Source organism: Equus caballus, chromosome 4, assembly GCF_041296265.1.
Source record: "Equus caballus isolate H_3958 breed thoroughbred chromosome 4, TB-T2T, whole genome shotgun sequence".
In the NCBI taxonomy this organism is placed as follows: domain Eukaryota; kingdom Metazoa; phylum Chordata; class Mammalia; order Perissodactyla; family Equidae; genus Equus; species Equus caballus.
This window is the reverse complement of record NC_091687.1, coordinates 108,523,379-108,546,499: the sequence shown is the minus strand read 5'-3', so window position 1 is coordinate 108,546,499 and position 23,121 is coordinate 108,523,379. Positions and strand designations below refer to the sequence as shown.

The following is a 23,121-nucleotide window of genomic DNA, read 5'->3' as shown; positions in this document are numbered from 1 at the left end:
ATACAGGTTTTCTGGCACATGCAGTCAAAATAAGAGGATTCTCGTATTTACAAATAAAAACTCCACTCTCCCGTAAGCCTAATAAATAGATGGATGGAAAAAAATTAGGCCTCTACACCGACTACTTTTACCCAACCTCCTCTACTCCTGGAAAGCTTGTTTGTAGATAATTAGATTCATGAAATGGGAATATCTTCTTCCTTGCCAGACAGGAGTCATTACTCACCCTGAAGGAGAGGTTATAAAGCTGCTGTAATAGGAGGAGTTTAAATTATTTCCTTCTGGTGTTTTACGGCTCTCATACCTGGATGCGTCTCGTCCTTCCATCTAATAGTAAAATTAAACCTCTGTCTTCAGCTGACCAGGGTGGTTTCCACTCCTGGTTCTTAGTCACTGGATAACATTTTGATTTCTAAAATTATCCCAAGAACTTGATTCTATGAAAATGCAGTTTAACTAAATTTGGAACTAGCGTTTATTCTGCACATACCCACCGACGAAGGGGAGAGGTGGGCCCAGGTAATTCCTTCCCACACAGTCGTGTCTCTTGTTCTTTCAGTTCTTCGGTCTCCTCGCAAACGATTCCGACTGTCCCTGAGTTCACTGCCTTCGTGCACACGCAGCTTCCTGGAGGGACTCGCCTCACCTAGATGGCTGCAGGGATGGATTTCCAATGCAGCCACAGCGCAAAGGAGCAGATTGGTGGCAAACGGAGCCAGAAAAAGAGCTAGGGCCTGAGGAAGCATGAAGAGAAGAATGGGACAGTTCACCTGCCTTCTCCAGGAGGCAGCAGCATGAGCCACCAGGAGGGCACCACCTTCCAGGAGGGCCCACCTCCCAGGAGGGCCCGTCTCCCCAGGAAGACACATCTCCCCAGGAGGACACGTCCTCAGGAGGACACGTCTCCACAGGAGGACCCATCTCCCCGGGGGGACAAATGATCCCAGTAGGACACATCTCCCCAGGAGGACATGTCTCCCCAAGAGGACACGTCTCCCCAGGAGGGCCCACCTCCCCTGGAGGACACATCTCCCCAGGAGGATACGTCTCCCCAGGAGGACAAATCATCCCAGGAGGACATGTCGCCCCAGGAGGATCCATCTCCCCAGGAGGACACATCTTCCCAGGAGGGCCCGTCTCCCCAGGAGGGTCCGTCTCCCCAGGAGGGTCCGTCTCCCCAGGAGGGCCCATCTCCCCAAGAGGGTCCATCTCCCCTAAAGGGCATGTCTCCCCGGGAGGTCACATCTCCCCAGGAGAGCCCGCTTCTTCAGGAGGACAAATCTTCCCAGGAGGACACATCCCCCCAGGAGGACACATCTCCCCAGAAGGGTCCATCTCCCCTCATGGCCTTGGGATCGGCGTTCCACATGGTGCTAGGGTCTCCCAGCAGCAGCCTTGGGCTCTTCTCAGGCAGCGTGGCGGCAGGGCTGGGAGCCACGTGGGGAGCAGGCCGGTGGAACCGCATTTCTGGATGGATGCCGGACATTCTCCTGGTGACTGTGCTCCTAGCTCTGGGTTATGTGCTGTGTCCCCATCCCTTCCAGGTACTCTGAGGCCACCTCACGCTCTTGTTCCTTTAGGAAGCTAACTGGGATTCCGTGGTCTGTAACTAAAACCCTGACACATGGGAAAACAGAATATTAGGATGCTGTATTTTGTACGCAAACCTCAGCCTCCTTCCTTCCAGAATTCTGTACTAAACCTCCGTATTCTTCAAGCTCTCTGCAGTTGGATCTTAATTAAATTTGAAAGTAGCAAGAGCAGAAGCAAGCCTCAAAGCAGGTATTTCTTAAAATTCCCTTCCAACCTAACTCTGTTGAATTAACTTGCGTTTTCAACGTATTCTATCTGTAGACAACCAGTGCTTCGCAAATGGGAAGTGAGGCTGCCCAGTTCTGACGGACGACCTCCATGCTGGCCAACGCACTGTGGAAACTCTAACCTTTATTAATAGAAGACCCTGGGGATAAAAGACCACCTTACAACAGTAAAAGGTAGACAAATGTTGTTTGAATTTATCACTAGGTTAGAAAAATTCTTGCCTGAAATCTGTGGACAAAGTTCTGAAAGCCTGTCCTTGCTTCACTGCCTGGAGACGAGAATGTCCCTTTGTACATGACACCCATGGTCGAGGACCACCGGGCTGAAATCGTACCTGTCACTGCTCAAGAACAGCCACGTTAACTTGGAGAAATCGGGGCGAGAGCAGGAAGGCAAGGCTGGGACGACGGGCCTCAATGAGTACTGGCGTCCCCGACCTCAGGGGTGTGAGAATGACGCTGTGGGTCACAGAGGATGACAGCCTGGGCTTCCCGGAGCCGTGCAGGGCGGGCGCCCCTTCTCTCTGCTGCAAAGCCTCTCCAGAGCCACTGACTCTCTTCCAGGCTTTCGCTCCAAAAAGAGCTTCTCACTCACTCCTTCTCACACGTTCATTGCACGTTTCCAGGCCCACTTTGTGCTAGAGCTGGGGGAAGATGCCCGTTCTCTAGTGGGAGACGTGGACGCGTGAGGGGTCCCTAAGATCACCCTCACCTCTGACACCCACTGCAGGGCTCGGGGGTCCCCGAGACCACCCTCACTTCTGACACCCACTGCGGGGTTCAGGGGGGTCCCCAAGACCACCCTCACTTCTGACACCTACTGAAGCGTTCAGGGGTCCCCGAGACCACCCTCAGGTTTGATAATTCACTGGAAGGCCTCACAGCACCCACTGAAAGCTGCTATATTCCCAGCCATTGTTCACTCCAGTGAAAGGATGCAGATTAAAATCGGCCAGGAAGAGCCGCAGGGAGCCGGGTCCAGGACAGTTGCGAGTGTGGGGCTTCCCACTGTCCCCGCCCAGTGGAGACGGACAGTGCCAACCCCTGGCACCGACGTGGGGCAATACCACAGACTGCTGCCGGCCAGGAGGCCGCCCAAGCCCTGCTGTCCAGAGACTCCGCTGGGCGGGGGCACAGGCGTGACCCGCGGTTCAGCCGCTGGGAGGTCAGCTGATGCCTGTGACCCAAGGCCCCACCCTAAATCCCCTTGTTAGCACCCAGCGTCTGGTGTGGCCCGAGGGCCCGGGAGAACAAGACCTTCCATCAGGAGGACCTGCCAGGGGCCTGGGGATCCCCGCCAGGAGCCCGGGCAAGGCCAGGCCCCCCGGGGTCAATCCTCCGCCTGCACACAACAAGCAAACAAATGGTGTGACGCAGGCGCCGAATGCTGTCCCGGAGATGGTGCGGGGAGCGCTGCCCTGGACTCAGGACCGAGCAGCGGGCAGCACAGCAAAGGCTCCTCCCTGCGCCGCTCGGATGCATTCTTCACGCGCAGAAGCCTCACGGACACACTTGAGAAGTTAAAACGTGGTTCGGCACATAATCGCTGCTGCTCTCCTCTGCTTCACGCGACGACTCAAGACTCAGTAAACACGGCCGCGCGGCATATCCGTCCACGGGCTGCTGGTGCCCCCGCCGGCTCCTCGGAGGGGAACGCGGGAACCGCAAGGAGATCGGGGGTCCCGGCGCGCCGCCTCCCTCTGGGGAGGGGTCCCTGGCGTCGGTGGCCCCGAGGGGAGAGGCCCGGGCGCAGCCCGGAGCTGCCGTCTCCTGTCCCCGCGGCTCCTCTGCACCCTGGGGCGTTAAGGGTCCTCGAATGCTTGTTTCTGGAAAACTCCGGCTTCCTGGACCAACAGCCGCGCCAACACGCAAGACCCCGCGCTCGGGCCGAACCACCGCTGCCGGCGCCGGCGATTCTGCACGATTTTCGCGCAGGGGCCCCGCCCTTCCATCGGGACCGCACTGGGCCTGCGCCGGGTCCACGGGTCCTTGTCCCGAGGCCTGACCACGAGGTGGGCAGTGGGGCGCGTGGGGCGGGCTCACAGCGAGGCCTGCCCTGGGGACGGCCCCAGGCGGAGGGTCAGCAGAGGCACAAGGAGGTAGCCCCACGGCAGCCAGTCCGCGCCGGAAGGCCTCCAGGAACTTGGCAGACCGCCGGGGAGAAGGAGGCCCCAGCTGAGCCCCCCACGTGGCTGAGCTTTATCAGAGAGGCCGAGAAGGGCGGGCTCGGCCCCCCAGGGAGGCGGGCAGAGGCCAGGAAGCAGGTTCCCCCCGACCTCGACAGTGCCTTCCTCAGACACGCGTGTCCCTCTTTCCCCGTATTACCCCCGCAGCCCTGCTGACTGGTGGGTTCTGGCCGTGAAGCCGGGCACCTGAGGGTGACTGCAAATTTTCAGTAAGATTACCTTTCAACCTGGTTATGAAAGCAAGTTAATCTTGTCAATTTGCTGTTTTCTTGTTTAACCTGAGGGGTGACTCAAGGGTTACAAGGATTTATGAGCTCGCTTTACAGAAGAGAATGCCCTCAAGGAAGTTAGGATCACAGATAACCAGCCCCCTGCTGAGGTCGAGGCCCAGAAGTCAGATTACCCGAGGGCTTTATCTGGAGTGAAAGAAACAGGATTACCCCTTTGTTTCTCTGAAACTCCTTCTGCCAAGCCCCTTAGCTCTATAAACCCCCTAATTTCTTCTTTCATTAAGGCAGATATGAGAGAACTCATCCTCTCACCTTCTCATTTTGGCCAGTTTGAATAAAGCTTTCTCCATCTCCAAGCACCAGTGTCTCAGCCATTGGCTTACTGGCATTGGGCCCATGAACTCGAGATGAAGAGGGTGGGTATCAGGTGCATTTCTGATAACTAATAATAACAGGATTGTCACGTCCCAGGAAGTGTGCTAAACCCTTTCCCCGTATTCCCGCTTAATCCCTGCAGCTGCTGAGGTATGCATCATTACCCCCCTTTTACAGGTGAGGAAACACACTGAGAGAGTGGCTGGTGTGGCCAGAGCTGCCCAGCTGCGGCTTCAGTCCACCCAGGAGCACGTGGGCACCGTCAGCTCCAAGGAACCACAGGGCTTGTGTGGTTGATATTAACACCATGTGTTCAGAGATCTTGTTATGGGTTGAACTGTTGAATTGCCTCCCCAGGATGCATGTGTTGAAGTCCTAACCCCAGGACCTCAGAATGTGACCTTATTTGGAGCTTCAGCCATCGCAGATGTAATTGGTTGAGATGTGCTCACACGGGATTAGGGAGGACCCCTAATCCAACGTGACTGGTGTTCTCATGAAAAGGGGAAGTGTGGCCCCCAGCAGGCGCAGAGGGAGAACGCTGTGTGAAGACTGCAGCTCTGCTGCCACAACCGAGGCCCCACCAGATGCCAGGAGAGAGGCCGGCAGATCCTTGCCTGGAGCCTTCAGGGGGGCCGGCCCTGCCAACACCTTGATCCTGGACTTCTGGCCTCCAGAACCAGGAGACAATGAGTTTCTGTTGTTTTAAGCCTCGCAGTTGGTGGTGTTTTGTGACGGCAGCCGTAGGAGACTGGTACAGGGTCTCCTCAACTGTTGTCAAGGTTTCTGTTGTATCATTACAATACTCCAGGGAAAGTGAGGAGTGGGCCTCATCATATCCACGCCAACACGACCTTAGGCCCAGGGAAGTGAAAGGATTCACTGGCACCATGAGCCCACGAGGAGCAGAGTGGGGATTAGAACTCAGTCTTCATCTGAGGTTCTTTTCGCAATCCCCTGAGGCCGTAATTGGGAACCTTTATGGAAAAATGTGTTATATAGTAGAAATGCTTCACAGGTTTTATTTAAATAAAAGAACAGCAGCATGACAGCATGGACTCAGGATTGCGATGGCCAACTTTTGTGTTTTGGGTAATAAAAAACGTAACTGGACCATCCACACTTCATTCAAAATGTCATGTTTCCAGTTGGGAGACTATATGAAGGGACAACAGCCAGACCATATGTGACAGCAGAACTCTGACCACAACCTGCAGCAACCAGCCCAAGAAGCCAAACCGTAATTTGTAGCAAGTGGTCCCAAATGGTCAGGACTTGATCAGTATCAGCCAGCTTCCTAATTTTTGCCACCACCTCCAATTTAGGAGCGGAGGAAGCTAATGATGCTCCCCTAACCAATCACACAGGTGCCCGGCTTCTAGATAGCCGCCCAGCTTCCCCGGTCCACAGCCTCCATCAGGCACAGCCGAGCCCCCCACCTTCCCACTGTGAAGCTGTCCCACCCCCGCCTGCCTTTGAGTCCCTGCCAAGCACAGGGCATGGTGGTGACCCCCGTGCTCCAGCGACCTCTGAAAGAACAGCCTCCCCTTGTTCTCATTTGCTTCTTCGTTTATTTCCATACAACATAGCTTTATCTTCTCTACCACAAATTATTTTTCCCAAAACTAAAAGGTAAGCAGTTTTCATCTTTAATTTTCTCCTGCACTCTCCAGAAAAGATGCTGCCATGAAGTAAAACCGCTTAAGGGCAGGTAGCCAGAGGATCAGAGTTCCACCTGGATGATTGAAAGAGCCTGAACACCTGAGAACTGACCGCACCTCTGAAGTTCTGACTCAAGACAACGTCTGGGAGTAACTGACATTTGGAAACTCTGCGCCCTAACCACAGATATGATGTCCACCAAAACTACTAAAAGAACAGAAATTATCTTCCTCTTTAAGAATATTCCCCAAGGCATACAGAGTGATGGGGTTCTCACTCGAGGACAGAAGAGATGCCAGTACAGCGTCACATTACTCTAAGGTTGTGGTTCTCATGAAAGGAGTTTGTTTTCTGTAAAAAACAGAAATGAGATGTCCCAGTGATGGCCACACCATCAATGTCCACCCGGGTCACACGGCAGTGACGGCCGCACCTCTAAGTCCTTTCCCTGAGGGGCGTGTGAATAGATTTGAAACAGAATTCCAACAGAGGGCAATTACGTCCTGAGGAAAAACGTCTGCCTCGCTGCAGTCTGAAGAGAGTAACAGATTGAATGTCTGCATCGTCTCAGAGGATGTGTGTGAGCATGAGAAATGAAAAATTACAAAAAGAAACGCCAACGGCCCATTGTGTTCATTCCAGTCTTTCTGCAAGTATCAAATACCCTCTGTAACTTTTCCCTAATTATTTATCACCCATGGCCATCAGAAGCACAATTATCATTTCTCTTCGGTTCACTGTAAGATAAAGTAATATTCCAAAGCAAAAACAAAAACCCTTTTTAGAAACTTAACTTCTCTCTCTCACTTACCACAGTCTATCAAGAGCAAGAACACAGACGTTCCTCCATCGACAGCCCTCTGAAGGCAGCCGTCTCAGCGGGATCCCATTAGGACAGGTTTCCCGAACTCTGTCTTCTGGACCACTGGTGCCAAGAGATGTTACTGGTGGGAGGGAGTGGCAGACGTGAAAGGCTGCCTACCACGTCACTCTGTGTTCCCGCTGACAGGGACACGAAGCAGCGCAGTGTGTTAACAGCTCTCATCAACTCCGAGTAAAGAAATGGGTTCTCCTTTAATGCAAGGGTCCCTAAATATATGCGAGCTTGGAACTTGTGTTTCACCTGTCTGCTATCCCAAGCACACTCAGAGCAGTTGCTCAGCATTAAGCCACAGTTCACTCGTGAGCAGGACTCAATGATTTTCATTGGCCTCCTCTATGGGGCCACTGGTTCGATCCCTGGATAAGCCAGCAAGCTTGACACCGTCCCATGGATAGAGACTGGAATTCTGGTCGCCATCAGCCACTTCTCACCGCATGTCATCAAGAGGTCCTAGTAATGGGGGAGGGGGGGGGGAACTTGGTTGGTCTAAGGGTCTGTAACTTTGTCATCCCTGCAAATCCATCTCTAAGATTGGGGAAAGAACACCAGGTCCGTGTCCTGCTCTGTTCAAACTGGCCATGAGCATCACCTCTGAGTAAGGGACTCATGGATGTAATTCCAATATTCACAGCCCAAGGCTTTCGAGAGCAATCCACTGTAATGGGGAGTTTAAGATTCAAGAAAAAAAAAAATGCTCAAAAATGTATGTCCCTTTTTGTGAAGGTGTCAGTGATTTCTTTAAAAGAAAAGCAAAAACAAAAACCCTGAAAAACTGTCCTGGGGTATGGCTATTAAGCCCTACCAAAATTGCTACTCCATTTCCATGTAGCTAATTTCCTGATGTGTCTTTGTGAAAGCAGGCACCTGCTTTACTCTGTCATGAATATAATGACTTTTCCAGGCACTGACACAACACATTTCACACACACATCACTGTGAGTGGCTTAGTGATCAGCACTAAAGGGGACTTTCCCACCTGGAAATGATGCTGCTTATAAAGTTTCAGCACAAGTGCTGTCAGCTCTTTAAAAGTGACCCAACTGTAAACCAACCCGGACATGAACTGCGTGTTACCAGAATGTTTACACTGCTATTAATCTTTGCCATTAGGGGAGATTTAAGTTATGTATATACCATTGCAGTAACATCCTTAAACTCTAATTCAGAGAGCTGTAATTATATCACACAATGTTTTGATTACCTATAAAGTTTAATTTATCATGGATATAAGACCTAATGAATAAGTGTTAAAACATACTAATTCAGCTCAAGAAAATGATTATATAATCAGAAATGCAAGTTCAGTATACCATCCTAATTAAGACATGTCAGTGGAAAATATCAACTAGTCATTTGTACCTTCACAGCCCACAAACTTCTGTCTCTAGATAGCTTATTTCTAATTATTATTAAGAGCACTTTCTCTACACTGTGCTGCATCGTAAGTTCTTCGCTAATAGTTCTCAAATACCAGTGATTATGGGCAAATCACAGTAGCTCTTTTTCTCCAAAAGAAATAAAGCACAGTGCTAAGAAGAATAAAAAAGACCTACTACTTCTAAATTCAGCAGGAGAAATTGTCCTTCCATTTCAAAACTGAAAACTGCATCCACTAGCCATACGTTTTATTATACTAAACTTCACGAAGTCCATTCCCTCCCTTCTTCTACAGATCCTAGTATCCGGCGTCCTGATTTCCGATTCCCTCCTCACACTCCTTATGAATTTTGCCCATTGTTTGACAGAGTAAGACACAAAACTTCCACCTTGTCTTCCCTGGCAATAGCTATCAGACTGTCTGATCTCGTAGGTATTGGAACACTTTCCTGGAGCTGCCCGTCGGAAAGCTCCAGAGCGGCATTCACAGCTAGCTGACTTCATCTCTCCTCTTCCAGGTCGGCTCAGAGACTCCAGAGAAAAGCTACAGCTCTCGGTAGAAACTTCTAGGCATGTCTGCACAAATCTGATCACCACTCTTCCATTTAAAATATTTTTACATGCTGAAGGATTTTGTTCTTAAGAGGAAGACCAAAATTCTTAACACAGCCCCGTCTTGGACACCCTTACCTCCCTGCCCCCCACACCAGGCGCTGGTATCAGTGAAGCATCTGAAGTCGCCGTTTCTTCCCCCTCGCGCTCCTCCTGGCTAGCCTCTACACTCTTGTGATCTCAGCTGGACGTCCCTTGCTCAGGAAGCCTCTGCACCACCCCTCCACTCGCTCACACCCTCGTTCAGAGCCCCGTTGTGTGTCTCAGCGCACCCGCACTTCTCTCTCATGGCCCTTTCACAATCCATAATCACATGTGGTTATCCGATTCACGTCCATCTCTCCCACTAAAAGAGAATCTCTGTGTCCATGGACAGTGCAGCTCAGACTGGCACACCGTGGCTCACAGACACTTAGCAAATGTGCCTTGATGAAATGGGGGCTTCGCACGGTACCCAGAACCGAGCAAGCATTCACAAATGAGGGTTTTTCTCAGTTTAAAGAAACAAAAACTTGAGGCAAGAAGGATCAACTGCACCAATCCAGAGGGTGCGGTTTCTACAGACTACAGTCTGAAGGGCTCCCCTGGAGTTGTCCAATGAGAGCAGTACTACATCCTCGTGTCCAGTTTCCTTCGCATCCCAACTCCCTCAGTCATTCCTCACATCTCATCTTTCCACCAAACTCTCATTTGCTGAGTCATTCAGTAACATAGGATCCCATGACCATTGACTCCACTGGCATGTATTACCATTCTCTCACTAGGTAAAGAGAAGGACAGGAGACAGAGATAGAAATTAAATGACATTAACAAGGACCAACGACAAGCCCATTGCACGCCAGAGTTTGAAGGCAGGATTCCAGATGTCCTGTTCTCTGCTTATCCCCCAAGCTCTGCTACACCATGATGAACAAATGACGCAAAGTGCAACTCACCGAAAAACATCACCTGGTCACCACTGCCAATCAAAAACGAGAAGCATGGAGACAGACTACTCAAGGCCAAAGTGTGTCTGATGTGAAACTGTTCGGAATTCATCTGCAGTAGCTGCTAACGTAGCCAAGAGTGGATTAAACGGAGCTCTGATCAGTTATTACAGCTGATCTGACCCCTTAATATTGAATATGTAGCCAACAGCATATCATTTAAATTTGACATCACAAACCCTTAGGTTTGTAATTATTAATTCATTAATAATTTAATGCTATATTCTTCTATCAATTAAAAATTTTTGAAATCCTTAGTAGCAACTACCAACTTAAGAAAAATATATTAATGATTGTACACACACTCATAACCAGAAATACAGTCAAGATGCACCATATAGTGACCTTTCAATCAAGGATGGACCACATATACAACAGTGGTCCCATAAGACTAGCACTATAGAGCCTAGGTGTGTCGTGGGCTGTACCATCTAGGTTTGTGTAAGTGCACGCTATGATGTTCGCACGACAGAATCGCCTGATGACGCATTTCTCAGAATGTATCCACGTCGCTAAGCGACACGTGACTGTAATCCACAGTGCCCCAAGCTGAAAACAAAGGAGTAAACCCTGAGAAGTCAACCCACAGGGAAGAAACAGCTGCTTACTTTTGAGACACGAGACAGGGTAGAAAGAACTAATATTTTAACATCAGGAAAATCCTTCCACAATACCAATATCAAGCTATAGTGGTTTTATTTTCGGTCTATTTAAAAAGATTTATTTCCATCTGACCAAGTGAAATTGATGTAATTGCCAATTAGAGCCCCACACAATTATTTTGCTAATCAATTTATATTTCTATTTAAAAAGCCTGACAGTTACTTTTAAAAGAAACACTATGAAATATTCTCCAATTTAGTAAAGAATTATTTAACAGATAAATATTCTTAATGGGGCTCTCCCGTGGTTTTAAATAAGCTGTGCACTTGATTAACCTCACGAGCTTGTTTGGCACAATTGTAATTTTTACAATGAGATAGAACGCAGGGATCATAAAGAAAGATTAATCACAAAACGATCGGTACTCCAGTCACACACGAGCTCGTTATTCATATTAGTTAAGTTGGAGAATGAAGTGGCCATTACTACCATAAAATATACTTACGTCTTCAAGATTTCTGCGGGGTAATTTCTTCCGCTGGGTTTTCTTGTTGATCAGATGCAGACAGTACCCAGAGTGGAGGGAAGCCACTCACACTAGATGGGCTACAGCAACACATCCACCCTTCATGTACATGAAACACCTTCTGACGTCACAACTGCAGAGCTAGATGTTATACCATTAAAAGTCCTAAGGTAATGACAGTTAAGATCCCAGACACAGCTTTCATCAAAGGTTCACCAAACACACAATGCTTCTCAGTACAGAGCACACAGCCTGGAAAAACCAGTGATGGAGTTTTCCGTGTGAATAGGAATTTAATCCAACAAATACTTACTGGGCACCTACCATGTGCCAGGCATTGCGAAGGTCCCAGGCATACAAGGATAAGCTCCATATATTCTCAATCTGGCGAAAGACATAGGGCATAAGTGGTGCGTGGGTTAGGGGAGGCTGACTCGGTGGGGGAGGTCAGAGGCGGCTTCATACGGAGGTGATGCTGGAGACGAGGGTGAACTCGCCACACAGGTGAGGGAGGACCAGGGAAAGGGACCCCTCTGGAGGCTGATCGCTGGAGGGTACCATCCACCATCCTGTCACCAAAATAACAGAGTGACACCCAAGAGCAATTTTCGAAATTCCAGTGTGTTCAGCTGAAGCATGTCTATGGAACATGCATAACCCAGACTGCAGATATCCTCATTTTGGTTATAAAAGGACGGCTCACAGCATGGAGCTAGCTGGGGAGCAGCTGCTGCACAGGCAACACAGGGTGGCTTTCTGTATTATGTGGATGATAAAAGTGATTCCATCATACCAGCAATGTCACGATAAGAAAAGGCCCAGTGAGCTTTAGATTCTGCAACTATATACTAATACCTTTTTAAAAATATTTTTACTGAAATTCCTAAAGGCCATATAGTTCATGAACCTAAGCTTCTCTTTTCCCCCACTGAAACTATTTTTTCCCCTTGCTTTTTAAAGATTGGCACCTGAGCTAACATCTGTTGCCAATCTTTTTTTCTTCTTTCCTCTCCCCAAAGGCCCCCCAGGACATAGTTGTATATTCTAGTTGTAGGTCCTTCTGGTTCTGCTGTGTGGGATGCTGCCTCTGCATGGCTTGATGAGCAGTGCTAGGTCTGCGCCCAGGATCCAAACTGGTGAAAACCTGGGCCACCGAAGCGGAGCGCAAACTTAACCACTCGGCCACGGGGCTGGCCCCTGAAACTATTTTTTAATACAATTTTGATGACTAGGGCTCTTAGGACACAATTGCTTTATAACAGAATAATAATGGCTAAACTTTACTGAACGCTTACTATGGGACCATCATGGCTCTAAGTGTTCACATTAACAACTGTCTTTTATCTTATTCCTTGTAACATACAATAAAGTCAGTACACATGAGAAAACATATATTGGTAAAGCCTTATGAACAAAAATAATTCAACATCAAAACATCTTCTATCAGTAGCTTCCTAGAGCACACTCCATACCAAGGGATCTGGATTAGAGGGGGAATTTCCTCTAGCCCCTCCTTGCCATTTCCAAGCTGTTTTTATTCCACTACCTGGCGAAACCATTCTGCAGACTCGTATCATTGGGTTTGACCACACAGCTCCCACCTGGATGCTGTTATCTACCTACTTCTACAGGAATGGCTCCAAATGCATATTCTAGAACAGACCAAATAATGACTTCTCTGCTTCCTAGCTGTGTGATCTTGAGCGAGTTATTGAGTTTCTTTCAGACATAGTTTCCTATTTGGAAAACAGGGATGGCAGTAATGCCGATTTCATAGGGCTGTTGTTAAGATTAAATGAGGCCATGTGTAGTCAGCACTTAGCACAGTGCCCCGCACACGGTCAATGCTCAGCTACGGCCATTGCCCACACTGACTCAGGCCCTTGCCGACTGGACCACAGTCTTGCTCTCATCTCCAAGGTCCCATACCCACCTGGATGACACCCGCACCACCGGACAATATATCCAACACCCTTGTCTCAAAATTCCCTAAATTCTTTCATTTGCAACAAGTTCAACCTCTCTACTTCAACGATCCTGTCATCACTGAGAAGTGCTCCCCTCTGAACCGTTAAACACCGATCTCCTTCTCTGTGACCCCAATCTCCCAACCTTGAAGTTCAGGTCCTCCAGGCCTCAGACCCCTCTGTTCTTCCCAACCTCTCATTTCCCTTTACTCCCCACCCTATCCCGACTTCATAGAGACTTCAACTGCAGAGACCCCCTATCTACAGAGTACCCCCAGGACACCTGCCCCGTCACACTTGCCTGGCAAAATCCGAAGAAGGCCAACTTGCTGCCTTCCTCCCTCTTCCATCTGGGTTACATGGAAGCAACTGGAGAGAACCCTGCAACTACGTGGATTTGTTGCACTACAAGCACCTGCTGCTTGCCGGGTCTCTCCTTCCTCCCCTCTGCTCTAGACCATATCACCTCTCACCTCTTCAGGGGCCTTGATGAAGAGTTATCGACCCCTCCCCCTTCGGCAGCTTCAATTTCTCTCACTTATGTTTTTCCCCCTGCCCTCCACACATGCAGAAACAAAATCATAAGCCTCCTGTTCTTTAATCCAGTCTTGGCTAGAAAATTAATAAAGGCAGAAGCTGAAGCCCTCAGGAGCAGTTGCAAAGATCCCTAGGTAAAAATGAGAAGCTGTTGCCACAGATGCATCACACAGGGCAACCCGGAGCTTACCACCACATCTTGCTAGAAAGGTAACACTGACAAATATCCACAGGCCAGCTACCAGATTTTTTTTAAGTTAAAGCCTCCCCATAATATTCTTATCATCATAAAATTGAGTTTATGTCGACACCTGTTAAATAGGGTGAAGCAACTTTCTATACTATTAAAGTTTAACCATTCTAAAAACTATTGACTTATAATTTTAGAATGTTTGTTAACGTGTGCACTTGTCAAAATGTTGTTTATAGAGAACTGTTCCCTGAGAGTTGTAAGGCATTTTATCACAGAGGGTTGAATTTACCTGTCAACTCTAGTAGTACTTAACTCATTACTCTATTATGATCTAGATGAAAAGGGATCTGCAGATTTTCTTAAAATTACTAACATAATCCTAGGCATTTTTCCTCCATATAGAGTAACCAATGCACATTGCAGAATCACAACTCATTTCTACATAATCTGGCAGGTTTACTGAGAAAACAAAAAATTATAACTCCAATCTACTAACAGCAATAGGGCCAATGCAATTCTCAGACAAGGAAACAGAGGTGAAGACATCATTTTCTTGAGGAACAGCCAGAACTCAAGATTCAGATCTTTCCATTCAAAGCCCTTCCTTCTGCTCACCAGGGTTTTCAGCCCCCACTACAGGTGCCTTCCCTGTTTCCCATGGGCCCCATTCTGATTCACTTGAGCTGGGACGGGCCCCAGCCAGAGGCAGGAGCCCCTGCACCATACCGGTCATGTTCTACTGTGTCATTTTGTTCCATAAATTTTTATGCTTAAAACAAAATGCTCTGATTGAGATCTTGTAGGTTGACAAACATAAGTACAATCTCAAAGATAATCTTGTCCTAAACAAGGACAATGGAAGTTTTAGAAGCAATCTGGTCCAAGAACGGGTTATATTAGTTCTAGTTTGGCCAATGTTGGTAAGACTGGACCCTGACACAGGGTCATCTGAAGAGCTGCCCAAAACGGGAAGTGAGCACGTCGCCTCTGAAGCCTGTTACCAGTACCGACAAACGAGGAGCACATTATTCTAGGAGTTTAGGGGAAATGCACCTGCTGACAAAGCACCTGACCAAGTTAAAAAAAGAAAGTGGAATCGCAGAGCACAGCGGCAGAAATGGTGCATTCATTGTCAGAAAACACAAAGCACATTCAGGTCGGTGAGGCAAAGGGCCAAATGGGAAGGTGGCACAAAGCGAGATTGGCCCCAGGCTGGAACCACGGTTCCTGAAGAGAACAGGAAGAAGATGAAAGCGGTGTTGGGAGAGGTTACTCTTGTACCACGTGTAGGATGCACGGCTGTGCCTGAAGGCAGACAGGCCGGGGCCAGAACTTGTTGCCTGGATCAAGTAGCTGGAAGACCATGAGAAACCAAGAATCCAGCGATCCTGAGAATGAGCAAACGCCAGAGGGAGAGCAGAGAAATAGTCAGTCTGGACAGAGGAATAACAAGTGGTCTGAGACCCTCCAGTGGGGAGATGGCAGGGCTGGGGTCACTCACAATCAGGAGAAAGGGGCAGGGATCACCTACAGTGTGGGAAACCCCGATTTCACGATACTGAGGGGAGAATTTATTATTCCTACACTTGTTTCTAAACTTAAATAACAGAACCAAATATTTCTTTATGAAGGCAGAATTTCAGAGAATAAAACATACTTATGACTTAGAAGAAATACCATAGACATAACAGTTTAAAAAGTAACAAGTATTATATGAAGAATGGAATAAAACTAAATCTCTTAATTTAGTGAATTACCTTTCAAGCCAGCAATCTACATGGCAAATGTCAGAGTAGTTACTGAAAGCTTAAAGTAACAAATTCTGAATTTCTAAGAAGGACGTGGGAAATCATCAGGAGCACCCCACCCCTACCCCGTCCCCCCAAACCTCTCACATGGTCAGCCACACCACTTCCAGTGACGGAGTTGTCACTGCAGGACAGGCAGTCCACACCGTTTTAGGAAATTTCCTTCCACAAACTTGGTATTAATCATGCAGTCATCCACTGTGAAATAAATTTCAATATTCTTTAAAAGAAGTACAGGCACAAGGCACAAAATCCAAAGGCCAGCACACCACACCAGGAAGTCCATATAAAGAGTCTCACTGCTTTTATTATTATGTGCAAGGTGGCATTTCATCCAACACTCACCAACAGCAAACCAACATCTTCTATAAAACAGTTCCAGAAAGTTCAAACAAGAAAACAAAAGATACATTATCTGTAATAATTCTCATACAATACTGTTTAGTGTTTAAACTTCATGTCACTCCAGTAAAGTGTAATCATGTTCTAGCAAACGTGGCAAAAAAGTTTGCTCTGTTTTCTTTGCCTACAAACACATCAGAACATGCCTCACGATTACAAACGTTTTATGACAGCACTCCGGACACCGATATCTGTTCGTGCTTAGGATCAGCCAGTTGTACCAAATACCATAAAATACAAAATGATAGGAAATATAAACATCAATTTGTATTTCAAGTCTATAACATTTTATTTACAAAAATAGGCTGGGAGGAAGAGGGTTCACAGCCCCATATTCCTTCCGGGGGCATCTATTTTGCGCCGTGTTCTAGGGATTTTTCCTAACAGTTTTCAAAGTCGCAGTTGAATTCCTTCAGAATTATATTTGTCAGCTAGAAGCTCAGGAGGCGAGGAGGAGAGAGAGCGGGGCAACAGGAGGGGAGTGTGGGAAGGAGGAATGGGCATCGAACGTGGGCACATAAATGGCTTTGACTGAACTGACTCGGTGGTGCCTCATGCACTCGGCGACACAAGCACGCTTCTCGACACCAACACCAGATGCCACTATTTACAGGAGCTGCGGTCTTCTCCGGGCTCTGAAGGACACTTGCTCACCAGCAGGACACGACCGGGTGAGGATGTCAGGCAAACACTAGGACATGACTCCAAAGACGGGGTTGTGGCGGCAGATGCTGGGGCCATACTCCTCATAGTCCTTCTTGGTGTGACAGACCTGGAAGAACTCCGGCTGAGGGAGGCGACGAGGAGAAGGGACAGGTGAACATTCCAGAAAGGAAACAAAATGAAGTCAACTATTGGGCAAACGAGAAACTCTCCTTATCCAAAACCTCCACTCTTTCTCCTGACTTCTGTTGTAAGATTCTGACCTCTTCGAAGGACTGAACTACTAAATGAGACTTTACTTCATTTTTTAAAAATTTATTCAGCCTTCATTTAGGACCAACTATGTGCTGGCCCTAATTTAGCACTTCATTAGCTATCCACAAATTTGAGGAGGAAAAGTAATAATTACTTGGAAAAGTCACCGGCATTAATGATTAATGCAAGATGTTTTAGGTTATTTTTGGATTTCACTTATCTATATTCTCTGTAACCCCTAATTAACCAGGATATGTACGAATTAACCATGCAATTTAAATGATCACTAAAATATTTTTTATATCTCACAGAATTAAATGTGTGACCGTCTAGAGCCATACACAATCAGAACACACACTATTTAACCTTCATAAGACAATATTTATTCAGACTCAACAGAGAACGCAGAAATGAAGGTCCAGAACAACCCAGAAAAGGACTTACGGTCGAGGCAAGCATGGAGCCTCCGAACCACACGGCGTAGCGCTGCATGTGATGCGTTATCACCTGAACCTCCACAGGCTTGGGCTGCAAAGAGAGGAACGTGTGTCACTCAGCGGTGCGGATGCATGTCCACGGCCATCACTGTCAGCGCACAGAGGGCAGCCCAGCGAAACGCTGGGAACACAGGCCCCCATCCTGGCCCATCCCCCCAACACCCCTTTGTGGGGCATCAGCCACACGCCACCTCTGAAGGGAGGTTCCCAGCTGCTCCCAATGCCAATCCCCCCGGCCCCACCCCGGGCCGTGCAGAGAACAAGGTGCATCACCGAGGGGCACCTTTCACAACTAGAAGCACTGAAAGACTCAAAAGTCTAAGCACCTAACCCAACTGATCTTTTTACTAAACTAACTAGATGTTCAGCATTGTAGAGATAACGCCAAATAACAGTAAGTGTCCCCAAAATACTACAAGAAACTACATCTGCCAACTGTGTGATTCCCCAGGTGAGGACACACGCTACTCCTCACACCCCACCCCAACGCGCCATCTCCCTTACAAGCCCAGCTGGATCACCAGCCAGGAACACACTGTAACTCCCTGTTCATATCGGTTAGTGTAGTTTAAGGAGAACATTTCCAAAGGACAGTGAAGACTCTCACCATAAACAATCCCATCTCCTCGGGACAGTGGGCGCCACACTACACGCCTGATCCCTTACAGCACAAAAGCAGCCGCTGGAAACGCGGGTCAGCGAGAGCACACACCTGCTGCTGCATCCCCAGGCCTGCGAGCTCAGGCCACACACCTCGGAAAGCCACCTCACAGTGTGGCTGGGAGCGATCCTGCTCATTGTTACTCCCCACTACCCACAAAGTGAGCTCCTTCAGCCTCGCGCCAGGGAGGGTCAGCCGAGCCAGCCAGGCGCAGAAACGCCACCTCCTCACGGCCCGGCCAGCCTCCTACCTTTATTCTGCCCCCGCTGAGCTCCTCACTGAGCTTCAGTCTGGCATCCACCACCCTTTTCAGATCTCTCTGTAGTCGACGTCCAAAGTCCCTGAACATCGTCGAGCCTCCTGAGAGAACAACATTCTAGAAGACACAAAGCAGGGTTTCCTTTGACGGAATCGTCCTCCCACGCTGTTCCAGGAACCCGCCCACAACAGAACTCCCACCCGCCCCAAGCAAGTGGGAACAACGCCCTTCAACCTCCACGAGAACCATCGCAGCAAAAGTAACGCTATCAGCGAAGTGCGCCTCCTGCTGATCTTCCAGGGTCACAAACTGCACGTTTCCTCGGTCGTAACCCAGTGAGGACCTGAAGCAGTGCTGCTCCGCGTGCCCCCTCTGGGCAAGGCAGAAGCTCGTCAGCGACCAGGAGGCCAGAACACACTGCACACACTGACACGCTGACTCGTCACAGAAATCCAAGGCCAAAGTAACACTGGATCGTTAGCTGTTTTGCCTTAATAATCACTGGGAATCAAAGGGGACCTTCTGCAGGTGATGGCATGTTCTGTATCTTAACTGGTGGTGATTACATGGATATAGGAATGTGTCAAATCTCTCGAAACTGTACACTTAAAATGGGCTTCTTTTATTGTATGTAAATCATATCTCAAAGTTGAACTTTTAAAAACAGGGCAATACAATAGAAGTGATGGAGGAGGCCTCACTGAAGAGGTGACAGCTGAACTGAGCCCAGACGACGGGAAGGAAGCGGAAGGAGGGCCTTCACCCTCGCTGACGGCACACGCTGACTCTGTTTTCTTAATGTACTCCACCTGGACGAGGGAGTGAGCGGAGAGCCAGATGGTCCAAATGTACTAACATTTTAACACTTACCTCCTGACAGCTGCTGTGCAGAACAGAACAGAGCAGCAGTACGGGCCAGGCCTTCCCCAGAAACAAGCTCAGCGCTCACCCTACGTCCAAGCCTTGCTTTGGGTTCCAAAATTCAGACGTGAGCCAGTAAACTCACCAGACTCTTTAGGACTGAAGAAGCAACAACCCTCGATCTCGACTCACTCGCCTGCACAGTAACTGCCCACCCCGCCCCTCTGCCTCCGAACACACACCTGTCGTCCTGGACCTCTGCTCTAACGCCTCCACCGGCAAGCACCTTCCTTCCCACACACTCACGACGGAGGAAACCCCGGAGAAAGGCCCAGGCCTCCGGTGCCAGGCCAGGCAACAGGTCAAGCTCTCAGGTCTGGCCCCTGCTGGACACCACAGCTACGGTGGTTCCATCTACATGTGCGCAGGCCACACATATGTGACAGAATCAGTGGGTCTGGGGCCTGGCAACAGCACAGAATTGCTAACTTTTCCTGCACATCCCTAACTAGGCAAACTATTCTTGTTTCTCTCATGCTGCCATTCTGGCTCACCCTCTGAATGTAAGCTCTATTTGCAGAAGAACTCTAGCCTCCAGGCTAGAAAGGCCCCTGCGTGGACATGGCCTAAGGTGACTAGTCCTGTGGGAAGGCTGGTCAGAGCAGAGAGCTGCCCGGCTGACATGTCCCACTGATGAGGCCTCTGCTGCCCCTGGGTGGCCCGAGCCTGACGCCCATCACACACCTTCATTCTGGCCCTGTGTGACTCCTTCCCAGACTCCCACCACCCAGCAGAGCCTCTCACGGGAAGAGGGGACCTCCCAGAGTGGGACGGAGGAGGAACGTAGCTCCTGTTAAAAGGCACTGCAGGGGGGCCAGCCTGGTGGTGCAGCGGTTAAGTTCGCACGTTCCGCTTCTCGGCGGCCCGTGGTTCGCCAGTTCGGATCCCGGGTATGGACATGGCACTGCCTGGCATGCCATGCTGTGGTAGGTGTCCCACGTACAAAGTAGAGGAAGATGGGCATGGATGTTAGCTCAGGGCCAGTCTTCTTCAGCAGAAAGAGGAGGATTGGCAGTAGTTAGCTCAGGGCTAGTCTTCCTCAAAAAAAAAAAAAGGCACTGCAGAAAGCCAGGCTCTGTGAAATCGTCCTGCCTGCCAGGAATATGAGGTAAGAGCAAGAAAACAAGAAGACGACCAGCTTTTAAAAAGATAAAGAAACACTGACCTAAAATCCTGTTTTCCTGACACAGCATTCCAAACCCTTCCCCACCTGAACCCTGACCTCGGCCCCACTACGCTAGGGCAGGGACAGTCCAAAGGGGGCTTGCACCCCCGACCACCTACTTGCTTCGAGACCTGAGCAGGCGGCAGACACTCTCACCCTCCGCACCACAGTTCCTCGTCTGTGAAAGAACAGTGCCAGGCACATCGCAGGGTCTCTGAGGACACTAGGGCGGCAACGTACGGGCAGCGCCCAGCACGGGGCGGGCATCTCGAGTGGGCACTCTCTCGTTTAGTCCTCACAACACCCTGGGGGGACCCAGCGCCCACCCACACCACACAGGACCGGGCAGGGCAGGCCCGCCCACCCCCCGCCATCTGCCTCCCCTCCCCATCTATCGGCCCAGTGCACGGTAAGCCGTGGGTCCTCGACAAATGTCTGTGGGTGAACAAGGGGCCCAACAGCAACAGAGGTTTGATTTACTGGACTCTGGAATAGAGGGGGGAAAGGAAAGGAAAAAGGATCCCTGAAAGTAGTTCAAGAATCACAAACGAGAATAACTAATAATTTCTAGTAAGTTCTTGAACCTTAGTAATCTCCTCATGCTTCCCCCTAGTGTACCGGTTCTCAACCGGGCGATTCTGCCCTCCAGAGGGCATTCGGCAACGCCTGGAGACATTTCTGACCATCAGACCGGGGAGGGGTGTTCCTGGCACCCACTGGCTGCACCAGGCATGCTGCTAAACCTCCCACAGCGCACAGGCTGGCCCCACAGGAGAGGACAACCTGGCCCAAATGTGGACAGCTCCGAGCCCTGCCCGGGCGGGCCTGTACACCAGCCAAGACGAGGCGCCAGGGAAGGGGTGCACGGCTCTGCAGCCAACCCTGCATATACAACAACCCCAAGTGGCAGCGGCTGCTGCAAAAAGACAGCAAAGGAAACCAGCAAAATCCCTGGGAACTTAAAGAATAGAGAAGTCAATCAGCTGGAAGCCCCCTGGGTAACGTGGCCCTGGATGCAGAACCTCATCTAGAACGTCACTGACAGTCATTTAATGGAATGCAGGATGACGCTGCTTGTCTGCCTGGCGCTGTCATAAGCATTGCCATGGATCAACCCATGGATTTTCCCAACGGTGGCATGAGGTAGACACCATTACCCCACTTGCTGATGGGGATTAGAGGCCCAGTGAGATGAGGCAACCTGCCAGTCACACAGCCAACAAGCAGAGTAGAGGCACTCAAACCCTGCAGTGCGCGCACCACCACACTCTAAGCACTGGACACACTGCCCCCTGTGGTGACGGAGAACTCCGACCCCACCTGGTTGGACGGACAGCTCTCTGCTGTGCTGAGCTGAATCCCCCCCACTGGCCCTGGTTTTGCCACTTGGCACTACTGCCCACCCTCTTCCACCAAAATGCCCTTCCGTGCTCCCTAATCAGTCTTCTCAAGTTACACAATGCCATTTCCTTCAGCCACCCCAAGACCTCCCGGTATTCCAGTAACCCTTCTCTGGATGTACTGTGGAATGTGCTAACAAGCTCTCAGGACGCGCCCTCACACCCCACCCCAGAACACAGCCCAGGAAGGCAGCAGAGCGCAGCTGCTCACAATATAAACAAACTCCAGCTGGGTAAAGGGAATCCTGCCCCGGGGCCAATCGAGGTCAGATGACCCACCATCTCCAATATGCAAAACAAACGCGGCTGTAAAAGCACGACTTCCAAGGCAGTGGGAACTAGAGGAAGCACTTCTCCATTTAAAGTCCCTTTGGGGAAAAGGGACAGAACACATTCTGACAGGCACCAGCCAGGGCGCACGTCACAAACAGGAAATCAAACACCAAGTGTCACAGTAACTCAGCAAGGAAAACCTTCTCATCTCAACACAAAACTTCAGTGGAAAAGTTCTGTTACACAAAGGAACGAAAGGAGACAGACCCACTTTGCAGCCTCCTGGCCCCCTACACCGACAGCATGCTATTCTATGCTTGAAAACACAAGAACAGATTACAAAACAAACCACAACGAAGCCCGTCCCCAGCCCCCAGCTGTGCCCACCACAGACCAGCCTCAGTACACAGGCGTCACTACCAACCACGATCCCATTTTCTCCAAGAAGTGACAGGGTGGAGAGTCTGCCCTTCACTCCTAAAGGGCATTCACTGGATTCTGGAGACGCCCAAGAGAGGAGGAAGGGTGACAGGGAGGGAGAAAGCCGTCTGCCCCGCCCACCACTGTCTCATCCTCCTCCTCTCTGACGGGCTTAATACAACTGGCTTCTGAACCAGTCTTTGTGAGCATTAAAATGTTACCTGAACTTATTATTTTCAACCCGGTGACTGTTCAGAAACATCCTGACAGTTTAAATTTGATTTATAGACATCATCTGCTTTGGTTTTTCATTACCCATGATTGTTTCACTTTCAGAATAGGGAAAAAACAGAAACAGAAAAAGAGAAATAAGTGAAATTATCAATAAATGTATTCTTTCGTCTTCTTTCAAAGTAAAGCAACAGTGCTTACTTTAATGA

The 23,121-nt window shown here is 49.4% G+C and overlaps 1 protein-coding gene across 15 annotated transcripts in view; it reads right to left on the bottom strand.

Annotated features, from left to right (window-relative positions):
- Nucleotides 1–16,046: 16,046 nt before the first annotated feature.
- The window catches only part of ACTR3B (actin related protein 3B), an 80,550-nt gene continuing 73,475 nt past the window's right edge, over nt 16,047–23,121 (bottom strand). For 12 of the 15 annotated variants that reach the window (XM_023640051.2, XM_070265265.1, XM_023640058.2 and 9 more), the window contains 3 exons: nt 18,494–18,619; nt 17,530–17,613; nt 16,047–16,954 (listed from right to left, as the gene is read on the bottom strand). In XM_023640051.2, the coding sequence (XP_023495819.1) occupies nt 16,859–16,954; nt 17,530–17,613; nt 18,494–18,619 (306 nt within the window). In that variant the 3' untranslated portion in view covers nt 16,047–16,858. The remainder of the gene's footprint in view (nt 16,955–17,529; nt 17,614–18,493; nt 18,620–23,121) is intronic. The other 3 variants (XM_070265268.1, XM_070265264.1, XM_070265272.1) reach the window with 1 other exon arrangement.